The sequence below is a fragment of the Terrapene carolina genome, unplaced genomic scaffold (genome assembly GCF_002925995.2).
Source record: "Terrapene carolina triunguis isolate 2854851 unplaced genomic scaffold, T_m_triunguis-2.0 Scaffold472, whole genome shotgun sequence".
Lineage (NCBI taxonomy): Eukaryota > Metazoa > Chordata > Testudines > Emydidae > Terrapene > Terrapene triunguis.
Window position 1 is genome coordinate 1 of NW_020664823.1, and position 16,461 is coordinate 16,461.

General features: G+C 50.3%; 2 protein-coding genes across 2 annotated transcripts in view; one reads left to right on the top strand and one right to left on the bottom strand.

Annotated features, from left to right (window-relative positions):
- The first annotated feature begins 1,174 nt into the window (after positions 1-1,174).
- On the top strand, positions 1,175-8,629 carry LOC112117841 (aquaporin-7-like). Its single transcript, XM_026658596.1, has 4 exons — positions 1,175-1,310; positions 3,555-3,673; positions 7,353-7,570; positions 8,470-8,629. The coding sequence occupies exons 1-4, from the start codon at positions 1,181-1,183 to the stop codon at positions 8,627-8,629; spliced, it is 627 nt and encodes a 208-aa protein (XP_026514381.1). The 5' UTR covers positions 1,175-1,180.
- Positions 8,630-11,305: 2,676 nt separating this feature from the next.
- The window catches only part of TPGS2 (tubulin polyglutamylase complex subunit 2), a gene marked incomplete at its 5' end in the record, with an annotated part of 16,168 nt that continues 11,012 nt past the window's right edge, over positions 11,306-16,461 (bottom strand). Inside the window, 2 exons of the mRNA XM_026658595.2 lie at positions 11,306-12,587; positions 13,729-13,997. Of these exons, the coding sequence (XP_026514380.1) occupies positions 12,345-12,587; positions 13,729-13,997 (512 nt within the window). The remainder of the gene's footprint in view (positions 12,588-13,728; positions 13,998-16,461) is intronic.

A 16,461-nucleotide genomic window follows, 5' to 3' on the forward strand; every position in this document is an offset into this window, starting at 1 on the left:
CTCAAGCCTTTATAGGGCCAGCTGGGCCCTGATTGGGGCGTGGCCCCTGCTGAGCCTGCTTCCCACTCAGCCTGGGCTGTTCTCCCAGCCCTCCAGCCCTCTCCCCGGGCTGGTTCCAACCCTGTCAGGGCTGGAGCAGGTAGCCACCCCGCTTAGGGTGACCAGATGTCCCAATTATATAGGGACAGTCCTGATATTTGGGGCTTTTTCTTATATAGGCTCCTATTAACCCCCCACCCTCTGTCCCGATTTTTCACACTTGCTGTCTGGTCACCCTAACCCCGCTACACCCTCCCTGTACCTCAACCTTTTACTTTAAAACCAGATGTAGGGCCTGATTTTAGAGGTGCTGAGACCCTGCAGCTCCCACTGACTTTAGGGGAGGTTAGTCTGCGTTGTCCTGCTTAGGGTCAGGCCCTCGGTGCTTGTCATCATGTAACTTATGGCTGCAGGGGAAAGTGGAGCAGCACCTGGACTGTAGAGCAGAAATGCTCAGCCAGTGTGTTACTTCTCAGAACCCAGCATGGAGCTGTGATGGGGCCTGATTCACCATTACCCGGCCCCTTGTGTCCTCATTTACACCCGTGGAGAGCGATAGCAAGTGGGTGTAAGTGCTACTGTTGTGATTTGTTTTACAAGGTGCAGGGCATGAATCAGGGCCCAGTGAGCCCATAGGTCTGTTCCCTGCTGCACTCACTGTGCCGGAAACAAATGGCAACTTAGCAAAGCATGGGAGAACATCTCAAGCTCCCTGATGCGTGGGATGGAGCAATGAACTAACTCACTGGCAGCACAGGAGCTGGGACATGGGTGATCTCTTCCATGCCAATGGTAGCATTTTGCACTTGCTCCCCGCAGGTGCAAATGACGACACAAGGTGCAAGGCACCGGAGAATCAGACCTGCTAGAGGCACCCCTGCTATTTCCTGGAGCGGCTGGCTCACCTGCTCCAGCATGGAGGGGACTTGTCTGCAGTGGATATAAACTTCTGAATTCTTGGCACATGGTGTTTTGGGAGCAGGATCCTAGTCTCAGTGTTGACCATCAACTATGGGGCTTTAGAGTTGTTGCACTGGCATAGACACGTTATTTATGAAGCAGATGTAATGTGTATATAAATGTGTGTGTGTGTGTGTTTGTATTTATACATATATATGTATGTTTTTAAACAGGAGCTCATATGAATGCCTCAATAAGCTTCACACACTGCGTCTTAGGAAATCTTCCCTGGAGAAAGCTGCCAGCTTACATAATTGGCCAGTTCCTGGGCTCCTTCTTGGCAGCATCCCTAGTGTTCTGCATGTACTATGGTATGGTTGCTTTTCCAACGTTATGGGAATTGCTGGGAATGGATTGGTTCACTTGCTGCTCCTGATCCACTGAACCGATGAGTCTTCTGCAGCTCCCAGTGAGGGATGTGAATCCTGCGGCTCTCACTGTAGGGACTTAGTCCCTGCAAAGCTGAGTCTGAATTTGATCCCAGGTGGTAACCACACTATTATGTTTGTCCTTGAGTATATTCCTGTCTATATTAGATCTATATAAGGTGAGCGCTCTTATCTGCCTCGGGATCTCTGTTCATAATCAAATAGACAACTCAATGCTATCCCCTCCCACCCACCTCCAGCAAGCCCCTGACAAGAGAGATGGGCTTTGCATTGTGACCAAAAGAGTTGGGCTTATTCAGAACACCTTAAGGACCAAATCCCAGTGTGCTCAGCTGAGAATTCCTGGCAGCAGCTTCCAGACCCTAAGGGCACGTCTTCACTACCCGCCGGATCGGCGGGTAGCAATCGGTCTATCGGGGATCGACTTACCGCGTCTAGTGAAGACGCGATAAAATCGATCCCTGATGGCTCTACCGTCGACTCCAGAAATCCACCGCGGCAAGAGGCGGTAGCGGAGTCGACGGCGGCGCGGCAGCGGTCGACTTGCCGCCGTCCTCACAGCCAGGTAAGTCGACCTAAAATACGCCACTTCAGCTACGCTATTCACGTAGCTGAAGTTGCGTATCTTAGGTTGACCCCCCCGCTGTAGTGTAGACCTAGCCTGAGTCTTGGGACCATTAATTTAAGTCCTCCACTACCTCATCTATTGTTGTGTCTTGGGGGAGAGGGCCAGCTCTTGGCTAGCCACATAGGATATGTCTGCACTGCAATGTAAGCCCAGGGTTGGTAGAACTGAAGTTAGCAGGCCCTGGGTTTGTTAACCTAGGGCTTGAGCGTCTATATTCATTTGTAACCCCAAGTTAGGAAGTGTTGAGCCCCAGAACCTAATCTGGGGTTCCAGCATTTACACTGGATACTGCGAGCCTGAGTCCAACCACCCATATCTCAGACTTCCTAGTGCCCTCCCCAGATATGGCTGCTCTAGCCTTTTGTTCATGGTGCAACATGGGAAAACATGACTGTCCATCAAACTTGACTGTGCAGAAGACAAAGAAAGTCAGCATGTGGGATACTTTTGGTGGACTCCCAGAGCATGAGTTCAGTGGGGCTGTATCTATACTGCAAAGCAATAGGGCATGGACTCTGGGTCCCAACTTGACTCCTGCTCGAACCCTCCACCACCGGGAGGTGGTGGGACTCTGGGTTATCATAATTTGTGTGTAGACAGAAGGAGGGCTAGGCTTGAGCCTGAGTTCAAACCCTGGGCTTACACTGCAGTGCAGCCCTACCCATATAGCCTTAGAGATCATAGCCAATAGCTTGAAGTGCACCCAGGAAGGCAATGCATTTGCTGGAAAGCAGGTGTCCTGTAGTCCCATTGCCTAAAGCTGCCTAGTGGTCAGGCAGCTGCATTCTGAGACAGCCGACACTTTCAAAGGTCTGCAAGTGCCACCCCAAGTGTAGTACATTGCAGGCAGGACTACTGGGAGTCCCAGGGGCTGAGGTTACTGTGGTGAGGTCTGGATCCCAAAGGGAGGGGTGCAGACTTAGCAAAGGAGGCAGGCGGATATGGCCTGCTTTTAAAAACTACTGAGCAGCTGCAGCTGCTGTTGACCTCCACTGGGGTGGGGTGCGGTGGGGTGGGGGGCTCAGCCCCACTGAAAGTCTGGACAAGAAGGGACTGGCATTTATTTTTCTGCCAACAATTCCCAGGAGGGGGAGCTGCTATGGGCCAGCTCAGGCATGTCTGAAAAGTCTGTGGGGGAGCAGAGAAGCAGCCTCTGTTCTTCCCAAGAGGCCCCAGTGCTTTCCTCACCAGTACCTGCAGAGTTCACATCCAAGCCTCTGCTTGTCAGAGAGGCACACAGTGGGGGCTGGGAGCCTGTGGACATAATAAAGTTCTGCTGGGCAAAGTCTCAGGGAGACAAGATCTCCATGAACTCATTTCTTGGGAAAGGAGTGGCTACTTGGCCACGTCTCTTTCCACCCCTCCACTCTGTCTTGTGCCCGTCCTGACTGCAATCAATGTGTTTGCATTTAGTCAGGGTGGGGCCGTCCTGCTGTCCCTCCTCAGCTTGCCCTCATGTCTCATCACCACAGTCTGAGGGCCCCTGTGTGGGCCAGCGTCAGCAGCAGGGTTAACCCCATGTCTCCCCTTTCTCCTAGATGCGCTGTGCGAATACTCGGACGGACGCTTCATTGTGACGGGACCTAATGGCACAGCTGGGATCTTCGCCACCTACCCTGCTCCATATATGACTCTGCTGGGAGGATTTGTAAATGAGGTCAGTACTCAGGATTTCTCTGCCATGTCACTGTTGTGTTTGGAGCACAGCTGTGGTCACAGCGGCCTGGCTTGGTGACCAGGTGCTGTTGCAGGTTTAATGCAGAGGGCTGTTATTGTTAAGCAGCAGTAGCATGCTCAGCCCTGTAAAAGACCCATCAACTGCCCTGATGAGCGTACAGGGGAGGATGTTTGGCTGCGGCACAGCGGGCTGAATTTAAAGGTGACTAGCTGAAGTACTGTGGCTTAATTGGCAGATGGGTGCACGGAAACCGAGCACAGAGGGGGGTGGCTGGAGCCTTAGTATGGGGGAGTGAACGATCAGTACCGAAGCAGAGCTCCGTTTGGAGCACATTTGTCTGTTCCAATAGATGACTGCTCTGTAAGGCACTTGGTTGCTACTGAGAATGTTTCAAGCTTTTTACAGTTTTTTGTTTGTTTTCTTTCAAAAATTATTTCCATGGTCCATCACCGTTGAAATGTACCCAGGGTTAGGAGAGCATCAGCACCCACTCACACCCTGTGGCAGTGAGGGAAGGGCAGACACATATGGGGCGTCTCTGCTCCCTGTGCATCATGGAGGGGTCTCTGAGCCAGCTCCGAATAGGCTGGTGGAGAGAGTTGTTAGGAAAAGGCTGATCTTGTGACTTCAGCCCCATGGCGGACAGCATAGAGAGAATTAGGTGCCTGGAATGAGGCTCCTAGGGTAGACCTGGACGGGGTGAAGTCTGGAGGATGAGCTCTCCATGTGCTGCACATTTGTGACTAACTTCCCCCCTTTCTCACTCTTCATTCTTTTAGCATGTGGCTCCTAAAGCGGTGGCTTCCAGCTGTGGGAATATTGGTGGGTTGTTTTTGCTCATTGCTAGCAGTCAGGCTGCTGCTTGGTTGTATGTTAATTTCCATGAAGCCATCAACTCTGGCATTGTGAGTAAATCCTCTGCTGCTGGCGAAGAGGGCAGAGATGTGCTCTGGAATGGTGATTGTGTCTAGGATTACCTGAGGGTTTAGGCCCTGCTTGAGTCCATGGGAGTTACGGGAGCACTTCTCGGGATCAGATCCTAAAGGCCTTTAACCCTTTGTTCATGGAGTGACATGCAGAACATCATTCCTTCCTTCAACATTGTGTCTGCTGTGATGAAATTACCGTTTGCGCCGTCTCCACTGGGCTGTGCAGTAATTTGGCAGCGCTGTAGCAGTCCTGCTCTACAGGGGCGTTACTCACCTTGCTGGCATGTGGAATCCATGTAAACAATGTTCTTCTATTGTTTGTGATTCATCTTCTGTTAGCAGTTCTTTTGCTGTGGACCCCACTCCAGGTTTCTTGTTGAACACTCCCTATTTGTTTATTTCCAAACATAAGGCAAAAATTCATGTCTCATATATCTGGGTGAAGAAGCCTCTTTGGGGTTCATCAGGACCATAATTTGGGTTGCTGTTTCCCTGCTCTGTGACCCCACTTCTCTGTGTGGGTGCAGCATCTCCACCATGCTATGGCCAGAACTACTTGCCAACATTCTAATTCAAGGCAGAGACCCCTGCCCTGCCAGGAACTGGTCAGAGAGGCTCTGTGAGTTTGGCTGCAATCCTGGTGACTGAGGGTGAGTGCATCTTCCCAAGACATGTTTTGCTTGCACTAGTCCAGGAGGTGAGAATCACAAGCCTTCCTCAGAACCCAAATACTCTGGCCATGGAGCACGGTTCAGCTGTCAAGCAATCAGCATGACTGCAGTCCACCTTAAAAACCCTTCCCTGGTTCTCTGTGTAGGGATCCAGGCAAGCCTGACTTGTGGGGGACAGCAGCAGGAAAGCCACTTCACAGTGCTGTTTACTCCCTCTTCCACTCCCCAGGGCACTGCATGGTACGAGCTCCTGCCTGATTGAGGGATGGGAGGGGGTGGAGGTGGCATTGTCATGCCATCCACCTTGCAGAGCGTGTGGGTTAGTTACTGATAATCTGGGCTCTGGTGCTGTGGAACCTTCCTGTACGTAGGGTTCTGGGCCCAGAGTTCATGTCTGCACAGTTCCAGCAGGAGCTGTCCCAACGGCGGGAGCAGAGAGAACCTGGGGGCCAATAGGGGAGCAGAAGGAGCCAGAGCCTCCACTGATCCTTGTAAGATTTGTCATTTTGGGGCCAAACCTGCTCCTTCTTCCACATGGGGAACAGCCTGATTTAGGAGGGACAGAGGCTGTAGAGCCCTCTAATCCATTCTCCAGCCAACGCAGGACCAATTCCCTCCAGCTCCCTAATTATCGCTAGTGTGTCATCTGGTCTAATATGAAATGTCTCTAAGCTATTCCTTGGTTTCATCCCATAGCTTCTAATTACAATCGCCTCCCTTGTCCCCACCGTGCCTGTGGAGCAGGAGGATCTGGGTTCTGTCCTGGTGAAGTTCTGAGTGGCCATGGTGTGTAACATAGTGACAGTTGTAGAGTCTCCAGGTGTCCCCAGATTTGTTCTGTCTTCTAGGCAATGTAGAGTATATTGCTGCTGGGGAAGAAGATGAATGAGAGTGAGAGCTCCCAGTAGCTACAAGTCTTCAGCTCCCATTGATGTGTGTGTGGAATGGCTGCAAAAGGCAGAACCTTCCTATCTATGGGCAAATTCTCACAAAGTGGGGAGGGACAAATGCAGTCATCTCCAACAGAATCCTGGCCCAGGATGGCTGGGATGCTGGAGGGCTAGAAATGGGAGCTTTTTTCCATCAGAAAGTGGGGATTCACAGCTTCCCAACTGGGCGCAGATCCCCTGAGTCTTGCCCCGGAAGGGGCTGACATAATGGACTTGAAAGTCATGACACTTTTACATCTAGAAAAGCTATTTGGGCTCATTGTTACAGGTTTTTATGGCTCCCTCTGAGTCTGGTACAAGTGGACTCAGAATAACTAAGGTACTTTGGTTGAGAGGTGGAGGGACATGAAAAATAGTTTATATGGACACATTTACACATGTATAATTATGTTAGTGGCTCTTGTACTGTGGACACACTCATTTGGAATGGGGCAAGATCCTCTGTTTGTTTCACATAGGCTGGCTGTGACGAGATACTAACAACTTCTGGTTACTCTCAACCTTGGCCAGATTCAAAATGGTGACCTGGAGGTGAAATGCTTCACAATCCATCTAGTCCATGGATAATGTATCTTTTCAAATTGTCAGTCAACCAGGATGAGGGTGGTCTAGCCTAGAAACTGGAGCGGCCAGCATGCCTAGTGGTCAGAGTGGGCATGAGTAGTCCAGAGCCAAAGCCAAGGGTCAAACGAGAGGGTAGGAACTGGATACCAGAGCCAGGATCAAGCCAGAGTCAGTAGTCAGAACCCAGGGTCGAACTGGAGGGCAGGAACTGGAGGGAACATGGGATCAAGGAGGGGTTCAAGGCAGGAGCAGCAGGGACCGGGTAACACAGGAGCATGCACCAGTATGCATGTTGAGAAGCCAGTGAGCTGCTGCGGCTGCTGGCTTAAGAGCCAACCTGCTGGGCCCCTGCAGCTAAGCAGGTGGCATGGCTAATCAAGCAGCTGCTGCAGGTCAGTTGTCCTGACAAGGTTGCCTAGAGATTAGCTCTGCTGCAGGTCCTGATTCCTGACTCTGGGCTCTGCTCCTTTCCCATGTTCCAGTGACTCCTTTTGGCCTCGACATGCACTTCTGTACTGACCTGTGCTTTCTCCCGATCCCACAGTTCCTTGCCACAGCGGTGCTCATGTTGTGCATTCTTGCCATCTATGACAAGAAGAATAATGGAGCCCTAGAGGGCACTCAGCCTGTGATCACTGGGCTCCTGGTGTTAGTGATCGGCATAACAATGGGAATAAACACTGGATATGCAATAAACCCCTCCAGGGACCTGCCTCCAAGGATCTTTACTGCAATAGCAGGCTGGGGAATTGAAGTCTTTAGGTAGGTTACCTTCTTTCCTTTTACACTGTACTGATCACAAATATGTGACCTGAAAAATGTGTTAATACAAGGTAAACGCTATTAACCCTTATTTAAAAAGCACTTAAAGGGAGAAACTAATCTCTGACCAGTTGGAATCTCAGTATGCAAGTTGGTTCCCTACTCCAGTGGGAACGCTGCTCTTTCATATGGCACAACATTCACCCAGCATTCTGACTGGCTGGCACAGAATCTTGGTCCAATTCTGATTGCTTTGTCTAACGTATTTTAAAATAGTAGCTAAGGGTGAGCCATCAAATAATCAAAACACATTTCAACAGCACCGGGATCTACTTGTAGTGGATTTGGATATAGGCAAATGCCATTCACCGTGAGATTAAGTGAGAGTCACACATTGTTTCAATGTATGACATCATGCAGTTTGCAATTCCCATTACAGCAAAGATGGTCATGTGGGTAAGCAAAAGACTCAGACCTGGTTTCTACTCCTTATGCTGAAATAGGTTTCCTGTGTGACCTTGGGAAAGGCATTGGCCTTCTCTCTTTCTGATTCCGTCTGTAAAATGTTGATAATACCTGCAGACCTCAAAGGCTATTCTGAGCCTTAATTCATCTAGGGGCTGATCCAAAGTCTACTGAAATCCAGGAGAATCTTTCCATTGATTTTTGGATTGAGCCCTTTAAGTCTTTGAGATCCTCAGACAGAAAGCTCTATAAATGTGCAAAATAATATCATAGCTCACCTCCCTCCAGTATGAATACATTCTGTGGGGAAAAATAACTTTGCTAGATTAGAACTTGACTCTGTAGCAAAGACAAACTTAGCTTACCTAGGGTAGAATATGACAGCAAAGCAAATGTTCTGATTCACCAGAAACCTGTCCTCTCTTTTCTTTTAGGGCTGGAGATTATTGGTGGTGGGTCCCAATTGTAGCTCCAACACTGGGAAGTCTTGCTGGTGCCTTAGCCTACAAACTCCTAATTGACTTTCACAATCAGACTGCACTGGAAGGCGGAGATGAGAAAGGAAAGGACGATTTGCAGACTAACAGTGTGTGATGTCCAAGTGTTGCTAGGACAAAGCTGGAAAGGAAAGTTCGATCAGCCACATGACTTCATCACTGGATCAAGTGTTCAACCCTGCCTTCACTGAGCTTTTGTTTTCACACCACTAATTAAATAACGCTCAATAACTCAGTGGATAATGTCCAAGGGACATCCGTTGCACCTGTAGTTATTTACTTGCACAATCTATAGGTGTAAAAATGGACGGTGGCTTTTAAAAGTCTGTGCAACTCAATCAGACTAGCTAGGATTTCTGGTGGACAGAACAGTATTGAGTGGGGCTGAAAGTGGCTCTTTTCTAAACTTCAGTGGAAGTTTAAGTTTCTTAACTTTTTTTTCCTTTATGGAAATAATCAGAGGTGAAAGTAAGCCGGTCCGGTCCGGTATGGCATACCGGCAAGAGCCAGTACGCTGTGCTGGACTGGACCAGCTTCCCCAGGCTGGCGATTTAAAGGGCCCGGGGCTCCCTGCAGCGGCCAAAGCCCTGGGCCCTTTAAATCTCCTCCTGAGCCCCGCTGCCGGAGCCTTGGGGTAGCAGCGGCAGGGCTCCGGTGGTGATTTAAAGGGCCAGGGGCTCTGCTCCTCTGCAGCTGGGAGCTCCAGGGGTGATTTAAAGGCCCTAATCTTGATTTAAAGGGCCAGGGTATTTAAAGGCCCCACCTCTTCCGGTTGAGGCCACGTGCCCTGCTCATGACTCCGGCGTACTGGTAAGTCCTTTAAGTTACTTTCACCCCTGGAAATAATACACCAAACCCATCACTCAGGTGGAAAAAACAAAGCCGAGCGATTCCACACATGTAATTCTGCAGCATCCTAAATGCGAAATTCACTAGCTCAGAGTGGAATAGGTATGAGTGAGTGGATCACTGAGTGTCCTCTTGTGTATCCCTGTTATTGCTACTACACTGAACAAACAGGTGCTCATGAAAGGTTGTCACCCACCCTCAAAGCCAAGACAGTTGGGGCAAAAAAGGGCTGGACAAAGGGCTCTTAAAGTCCCTGATACAGCTGGGGGCAGATTCCCTCAGGACAGTAACCACAGTAAACTGCCTTGCAAGGACCCCCTTAACTCCTGGTGTAAGGGGAGGCCAGGAACAGGGCTAAGGATGACAGGAACCTGTTAGGAGTTGGGCAGCAGCACTGCAGAGATTCTGAGCTGTGTTGCCACCCATCGGGCAACCGAGTGAGGCTGCTGTAATGTAGACAGTCCCTCAGGGCTGTCTCAGTTACAATGGGGGCCAGGGAACAACCTAAGACTGGGATCAGCTTAAAGGCATCTTAGGCTATTCCCTCACGGCTACTCATTCTGTGCTGCGCCTCTTAGAAGCACAGCAAAGACTCTTGTCCTTGGTCGTGTGTGCATGCTCTTTAGAGGATCTGGTATTCTTCAAAAACCGGATTTTGGAGGACCATATTAAAATCTTTATTAAAATACATCGCCCTTATACAGTGCTTAATACTTCCAAGGGCTGCACCAACATCAAGTAAATAACCCCCACAACACCTTGTGAGGTAGCTTGGTATTCTACACTTATGCAATCATGTTAGCAGTTAGAGACTCCCCAATGTAAAGAATCATTGCTTGTTTTGAGATGGTGCCCTGGATGTCTCTATTAGACACACAGATTGTTTGGTGGCTACTAAGTGTTCCCAGTACAGCTAAGAAAATGGAATGTGCCAGAATGGAGGCAATAGTGGGTACAGTTGAAGACCAGCACTGAATGGGTTAAAGTGCAGTTCTACCCTGGAAAATTACATTGTCTAAAGTGTAGAAACATGGGGTTCCACGTTTATGGGCTCTCGATGCCTTCACAGCAAATTCTACCCAGTTTACAAGTAACAATGACTTTTCTAATGGTCAACCTTACAACTCAGCCTGGGAACTGAGAGGCAAGCTGGGTTTTTACTGGCATGTGCATCTCTAACAGTAAAGCTTCTGTGTTCTCCTGTAGCTGCACTGGCTCCAAGAGCCGTAGAAAGTGGTAAAGCTGGAGTACCCTACTGCTTTTGATCTTTTCCACACATAGGTAGTTAGCCAGGTCAAATGCCATCCTGCGGTAAATCCTTCAACATCTGCCACTACAGCTGCTGCAGCGGTTGTCGGTGTTGCAGCCTGGGTAGCCAGACCACTGCACTGGACTTGGGGCTCCAGTCTCCTCTGCTCCGTAGAAGGCGTCTCAGAACAGATGGTGCAAAAGAGCAGAGGAAAATGGTTGGGTTTCCTTTGGTCCCAAATTGGCAGTGAAAGGTGCTTTCCCCTGTTCGGAGTGGCTCTTGTTTAGACTCTTTTACTAAGGAGACCCACCAACTGCATTGTGTCTTGTTTTGCAAATTTGGGTGTGGGGTGGGACTCCAAAAATCATAGGCCTCCTCTTCTGCTGCTGCTGCCGCCACCACTTCCTCCTCGGCACTGGCATCTGCAGAAAGCACTCGACCCGGCACCACAACCCTAGTCCTTCCCCGCTGTGTGTATGTTGGAGAGTGACCCTGCACACACCCTGCAGAAGCGGTTCTTGTCCTGCGGAGCTGCGACCGGCTCCCAGCTCCAGGGTCCCAGCCCCGTGGACAGGAGATGCTGCTGCTGCAGGGTAAGTGTGGCGCAGGCTTGCTCTCCAACCCACCCACCCACCCGTCCCCTGGAGAACCCCTCTGCTCTGGGTCCCTGACCCCTCCGCAACCTTTCCAAAACCTACTGATGGGTTGGGACCCACAGTTAGGCTTTTATAGAGCCCAGTCCTGAGAAGCCTGATCCTGAAAGTTGCTGAGCAGCTTCCCTGCCTACTGAGATCCGCAGGAGTTGGGGAGGCGCTCAGCACCCAGCACAGACAGCTACGGCGCTAGGGAATCCCACCTCGTTCCAGGGCAGAGTGTTAACCTGGAGCCAGGGAACTTCTGAGGAGAGCAGCATTGGCTTGGGAAAAAAGGGATTTCTTTGTAAGAGGGTTCCCTAGATACTGCTGGATGTGCATAATCGTTTTACAGCACTGTCCTTGGCTAGTCCACCTGCTCGCCATATTAGATGACTTGGCACCTTTGCGCTGCACTGGCCCGGCCAGCTCTTGCAGAGAGCGCACAACGTCAGGAGTGGTCTTTAGCAGAAGGTCCATTTCTGTTTAACATGCAGTCTGGATAAATAGCTCAGAGCCTGATCCCGGGCAGAACACTCAATGGGATTTGGGGGTGGTCAGCATGAAGCCCTTACATATCATTGGGCTATAACCATGGGGCCCAGTCCTGCTCCCTTAATGCTCCCCTTGACTTCACCACCAGCAGGTTTGATCCTGCTCTCATTACATGCAATGATCATGGCATGCTTCTTTCTTCTAAAAAGGACACGGGGGGAAATATTTGTGTATGGATGTTGTATTTAATAAGATGTATATGAAAATGGTAGAGATTGATTTTACTTGAGTCCATTGCTGCAGTTATCAGTAGTAACACACTCCACCCAGCTCAGTGGCATTTTTATCCACACACGTGTATTTGCCCATCGGAATAGAAAGGAATTAACCACCATCTCTCCAGGACCTGCAGCTTTTTGGCTTTCCAGCCATATCTCCCATAAATTAAATTGCTGCTAGAGTTCATGCGAATGTTGCAACACAGCTTGCACTGGGAAGTCTATTCATGCATGAGAAATGGTTTGATCCAAACCTAAGAGACACCACAGTGGGTTTTTAACAGTCTGGAATGAACCTGCTTTCCAGCGTCAGGTTTGGGGTTCTCGTTTCCTCAGGGCGTTCCCGGAGTGCGAAGGGGTCTTGGAGGCGGTTGTGCTTGCGTGGCTTTTCTGAGAGCCTGCTGGCTGGGCTGGCAATTTCTTTTTGATCACCGGAGTTTTGTTCTTGCTTTTAAATACCTTGTTGGGGTCCAGTTTGTTCACAAAGGAGTCAGGTTCTTCCGAAAGTAGAGCTGTGTTGATGGTGATGGGCTTGTACATGTCAAACCATTGCTGAAAAAAGCAGATTACAGGGAAGGATGACATGGGGGGAGGGGGGGGGGAAATCACACATTAGAGACTTGGAGGGAAACTGCAAGAATCAACTTTGGAACATTTTAAACATACGCCAAGCTCCTGCTGTCAGGAACCTGTGTCAGCTCACAGGGTTTTGTGCAAAGAGCTTTAGAACAGAGATGGTTCGTAGTTGCAGAATGAGGATTGGCTTCAAAGGACAGTTTCACATGCCTAGAATCAGGGAATGTCATTCTGCTGATAGCATGTCTGCAAACTCTGTGATAAAACAAAGAGCCCCAGAACAACTATGTGTAACAGGAGCAAAGGCCCTGCCAGCATGCACAGAGACAGCATGGGTCAGTGCACACAGTGTTAAGCGTTGTTCTCTCCCACATGTGCAGAGGGTGGAGTAATGAGCCAGGCTGGGACTGAAGGCGCAATCAGAAACTCAGAGGAAAGGCAGGAAGCTATAAATGCAGCTACCTAGCAGGGAGCAGCAGTGAGAAGACCAGGCTAGAATCAGATTGTGCCTTTCCGCCCAGCCCCGAGCAAGGAGCAATGTGTAACCAGCACCACCCCAGGAGTAGCCCTGGGAGATATTGGGACTCTCACTCCCCTCTCAGGCAACGTTTCTTGGGGTGGCAGAGGACAAGGAGAATACTTTGCTACAGCCTTTTGCAAGGTGCGGCACGTTCCCCACTCATGTATGGTTAGGTCTGCTGTCCAGTTTGTAGTGGGGCTTCCCTGCCCACTTGCTCTCAGCAGTTGGGAAGGGGAAGGCAGTACAGGGGGTTCAGCCCTTGCTTTCTCCACCATGCGCAGAGCTGTGATCTGGGTCGGTCTTCCATGTCTGCACGGGGGAATGTAGATGGCCTTATCCCCCTGCACAGCCACAGATGGGAGAGCTCAATAAGCATCATAATAGCAGCAGTAGCCTTGGTGCTGCTAGAAAGCCCAGCTCTAGCTAACCCTTATACGCCCCCTAAGTCTGATGCCTTGCGGAGGGTAATCTTGCTTCTTGAGAGCCTTTGCTTGTTGCTGAGTCAGGTGGCTCTACACACTGGTCTTGAGAAAGCGGGAAGGACTGGCTTGTGTTCAGACTCACTGCAGAGTCAAAGTAAAGCTCCTGCTCTCCTACCTTAGCCTGGGGGCTGACACCGTAGCTCGTAAAGGCATACTGCCATTGCGGGAGACCCAGGTGGGTGATCAGCAGTCGGTAGTAGGCAGTGAAGGAGTCGGTGAGGAAATGCCAGTACAGAGCTCTGTCCAGAAACCATATCTCAGTGTCTGGGGTGACAACTGGAATTGAAACAAAGGAACATGTGCAAAAAGGGTAGCATTGTTTTGAAGTTGAAGGATGAGAAGAATCATAGAAGATTAGGGTTGGAAGAGACCTCAGGAGGTCATCTAGTCCCACCCCCTGCTCAAAGCAGGACCAACACCAACTAAATCATCCCAGCCAGGGCTTTGTCAAGCCTGACCTTAAAAACCTCTAAGGATGGAGATTCTACCACCTCCCAAGGTAACCCATTCCAGTGCTTCACCACCCTCCTAGTGAAAAAGTGTTTCCTAATATCCAACGTAGATCTCCCTCACTGCAACTCGAGACCATTGCTCCTTGTTCTGTCATCTGCCACCACTGAAAACAGCCGAGCTCCATCCTCTTTGGAACCCCCCTTCAGGTAGTAGAAGGCTGCTATCAAATCTCCCCTCACTCTTCTCTTGTGCAGACTAAACAAGCCCAGTTCCCTCAGCCTCTCCTCATAAGTCATGTGTCCCAGACCCCTAATCATTTTCGTTGCCCTCCGCTGGACTCTCTCCAATTTGTCCACATCCTCTCTGTAGTGGGTGGCCCAAAACTGGACACAATACTCTAGGTGTGGCCTCAGCAGTGCCGAATAGAGGGGAATAATCACTTCCCTCGATCTGCAGGCAATGCTCCTACTAATGCAGCTCAATATGCTGTTAGCCTTCTTGGCAACAAGGGCACATTGTTGACTCATATCCAGCTTCTCCACTGTAATCCCCAGGTCCTTTTCTGCAGAGCTCCCAACTGAGGTCAGCTGGAGACATGCAGTGGTGTTGTGATACTTCTGATGTTGTGAAGGATGGCTTTTCCAAAGGGGTAAGACCTAGAACCAATGTATCATGCAGAGGCAGCATGGTCTAGTGGTTATAGCTTGGGACCCAAAAGTCTTGATTTCTAGGTTCCATTCCAGGCTCTGCTATTGACTCAGAGTATGCTCATCAACTAGTCCCTGTGCCTGTTTCCCTATCTGCATTATGGGTATAATACTACTTATTGGCACGGGTTTCAGACACAAAGTAGGTAGTGTACATGGAGTTCCTTGGATGAAAGGCACAAGCTCAAAGCACCATTATTGCACATCTTTATCTGTTGTTCCCCCCCAAGGGAAAATGCTGATGAAGGAGACTAAATGGAGTTGTCATCACCAGGATTGCTGAGCATAGGCTGAGTTTCGAAGGGACTATCAATGGGGTTTGTACTGCCAACAGAATCCTGCTTTGCACGGGATTTTCTCCCTCTTCAGAGCAATCGCACTTTTCTAGAGGCAACAGCCTCCAAACCGTGTAAAATCTAAATGACACAGGATCACATTAGCTCCGTGACTCCAGATTGCTTCCTTAGCTGTCTCACTAGTGTAAATCTGCCAACACCTTTGGGTCCTTATACCCACCCCCTGCCTGCGTCCACTTCCCCACGTTGCTGGGTGAGGGGATGACTCCATTCCTTCACTCCCAGGCAGTACTGAGGCTGGATCATTACTGCTTTCATGTCTGCCTCCTAGAAATCAGAGGAGCGGTTTCTCTCTTGGGCCCATCTGGGAAACTTCCAACTACAGTCACCACTTGACAACTTAGGGTGTTTTTATTAGGAACAGGTATATTAATAGAGGGGTGGGTGAATGTGTGAGTGACAGAGAGAAACCAAGGTTAAATAGACACACTGCAGATAACTACGGATGAAAATCTCTCTAAGCGAGCCATGTACTCCACCATTCCCCTGAGGAGAACATCACCTACACCCGGGCTGCAGGATAATGTCTCGGTCCTATAGCTTGGAAGTCTGGCTGGTGTTTGCAACCCTTCCAGGTGTCTGTGACAGGCTATATCTATACTACACACCACTGATGGCGGCGTGTAACGTACATGTAAGTAAAAGCTGCTGTGAAAAGCAGGCTGTGTCCACACTGCGGTATGTAGCTACACATTACAGTGAAAGGCTCTGCTAGGGGGGAAAAGCAGCAGCTCCCTGCTACTGGAGCCTTTCACTGCGGTGAGGAAAAGGGTTAGGCGGGGGGGAAAGGCTGCCTTCCCCCTGCCCAGAGCCTCCCCCCTCCGCCCAGAGGGGAAAGGCTTCAGCAGCAGGGAAGCAGTGGGACACTACCCTGCAGTGTGTAGCAGAGCGGCTGGGAGGCACGGCTTGGGTGAGTGGAGAACGTGTAGGGCAGTGGTCCCCAACCTTTTTCGGCTGGCGGGTGCCAGACGACGAGCTGCGGAGGACTGTGGCAGTGGATGAGCATCCGCCGAAATGCCGCCAACAAGTAGCATCATCCAAAGGCGTCGCTGCTGAAATGCGGCTGAAAATCAGCGGCATTTCAGCGGTGACGTCTCTGGATGACGCTGCTTCTCGGCGGCATTTCGGCAGATGCTCGTCCGCTGGCCAGTGCGTGGGCGCACTTAGACGCCCCGACGGGCACCATGGCGCCTGCGGGTACCGCGTTGGGGACCCCTGGTGTAGGGTATGTACTCAAATAATACCCATGCCCTGCAGGCGTGTCTGCATTCTACTCATCTGAGCTGTGCCTCACTGGCTCCACTGCTATTTATACCCATGCGAGGGGGGCTA

Bases quoted from the DNA above. Each gene is read 5' to 3' on its own strand.
- LOC112117841 (XM_026658596.1), top strand. From the start codon at position 1,181: ATGAATGCCTCAATAAGCTTCACACACTGCGTCTTAGGAAATCTTCCC. The intron at 1,311-3,554 runs GTATGGTTGCTT...CCTTTCTCCTAG, and splicing joins AGTGTTCTGCATGTACTATG to ATGCGCTGTGCGAATACTCG. The intron at 3,674-7,352 runs GTCAGTACTCAG...CCGATCCCACAG, and splicing joins TGGGAGGATTTGTAAATGAG to TTCCTTGCCACAGCGGTGCT.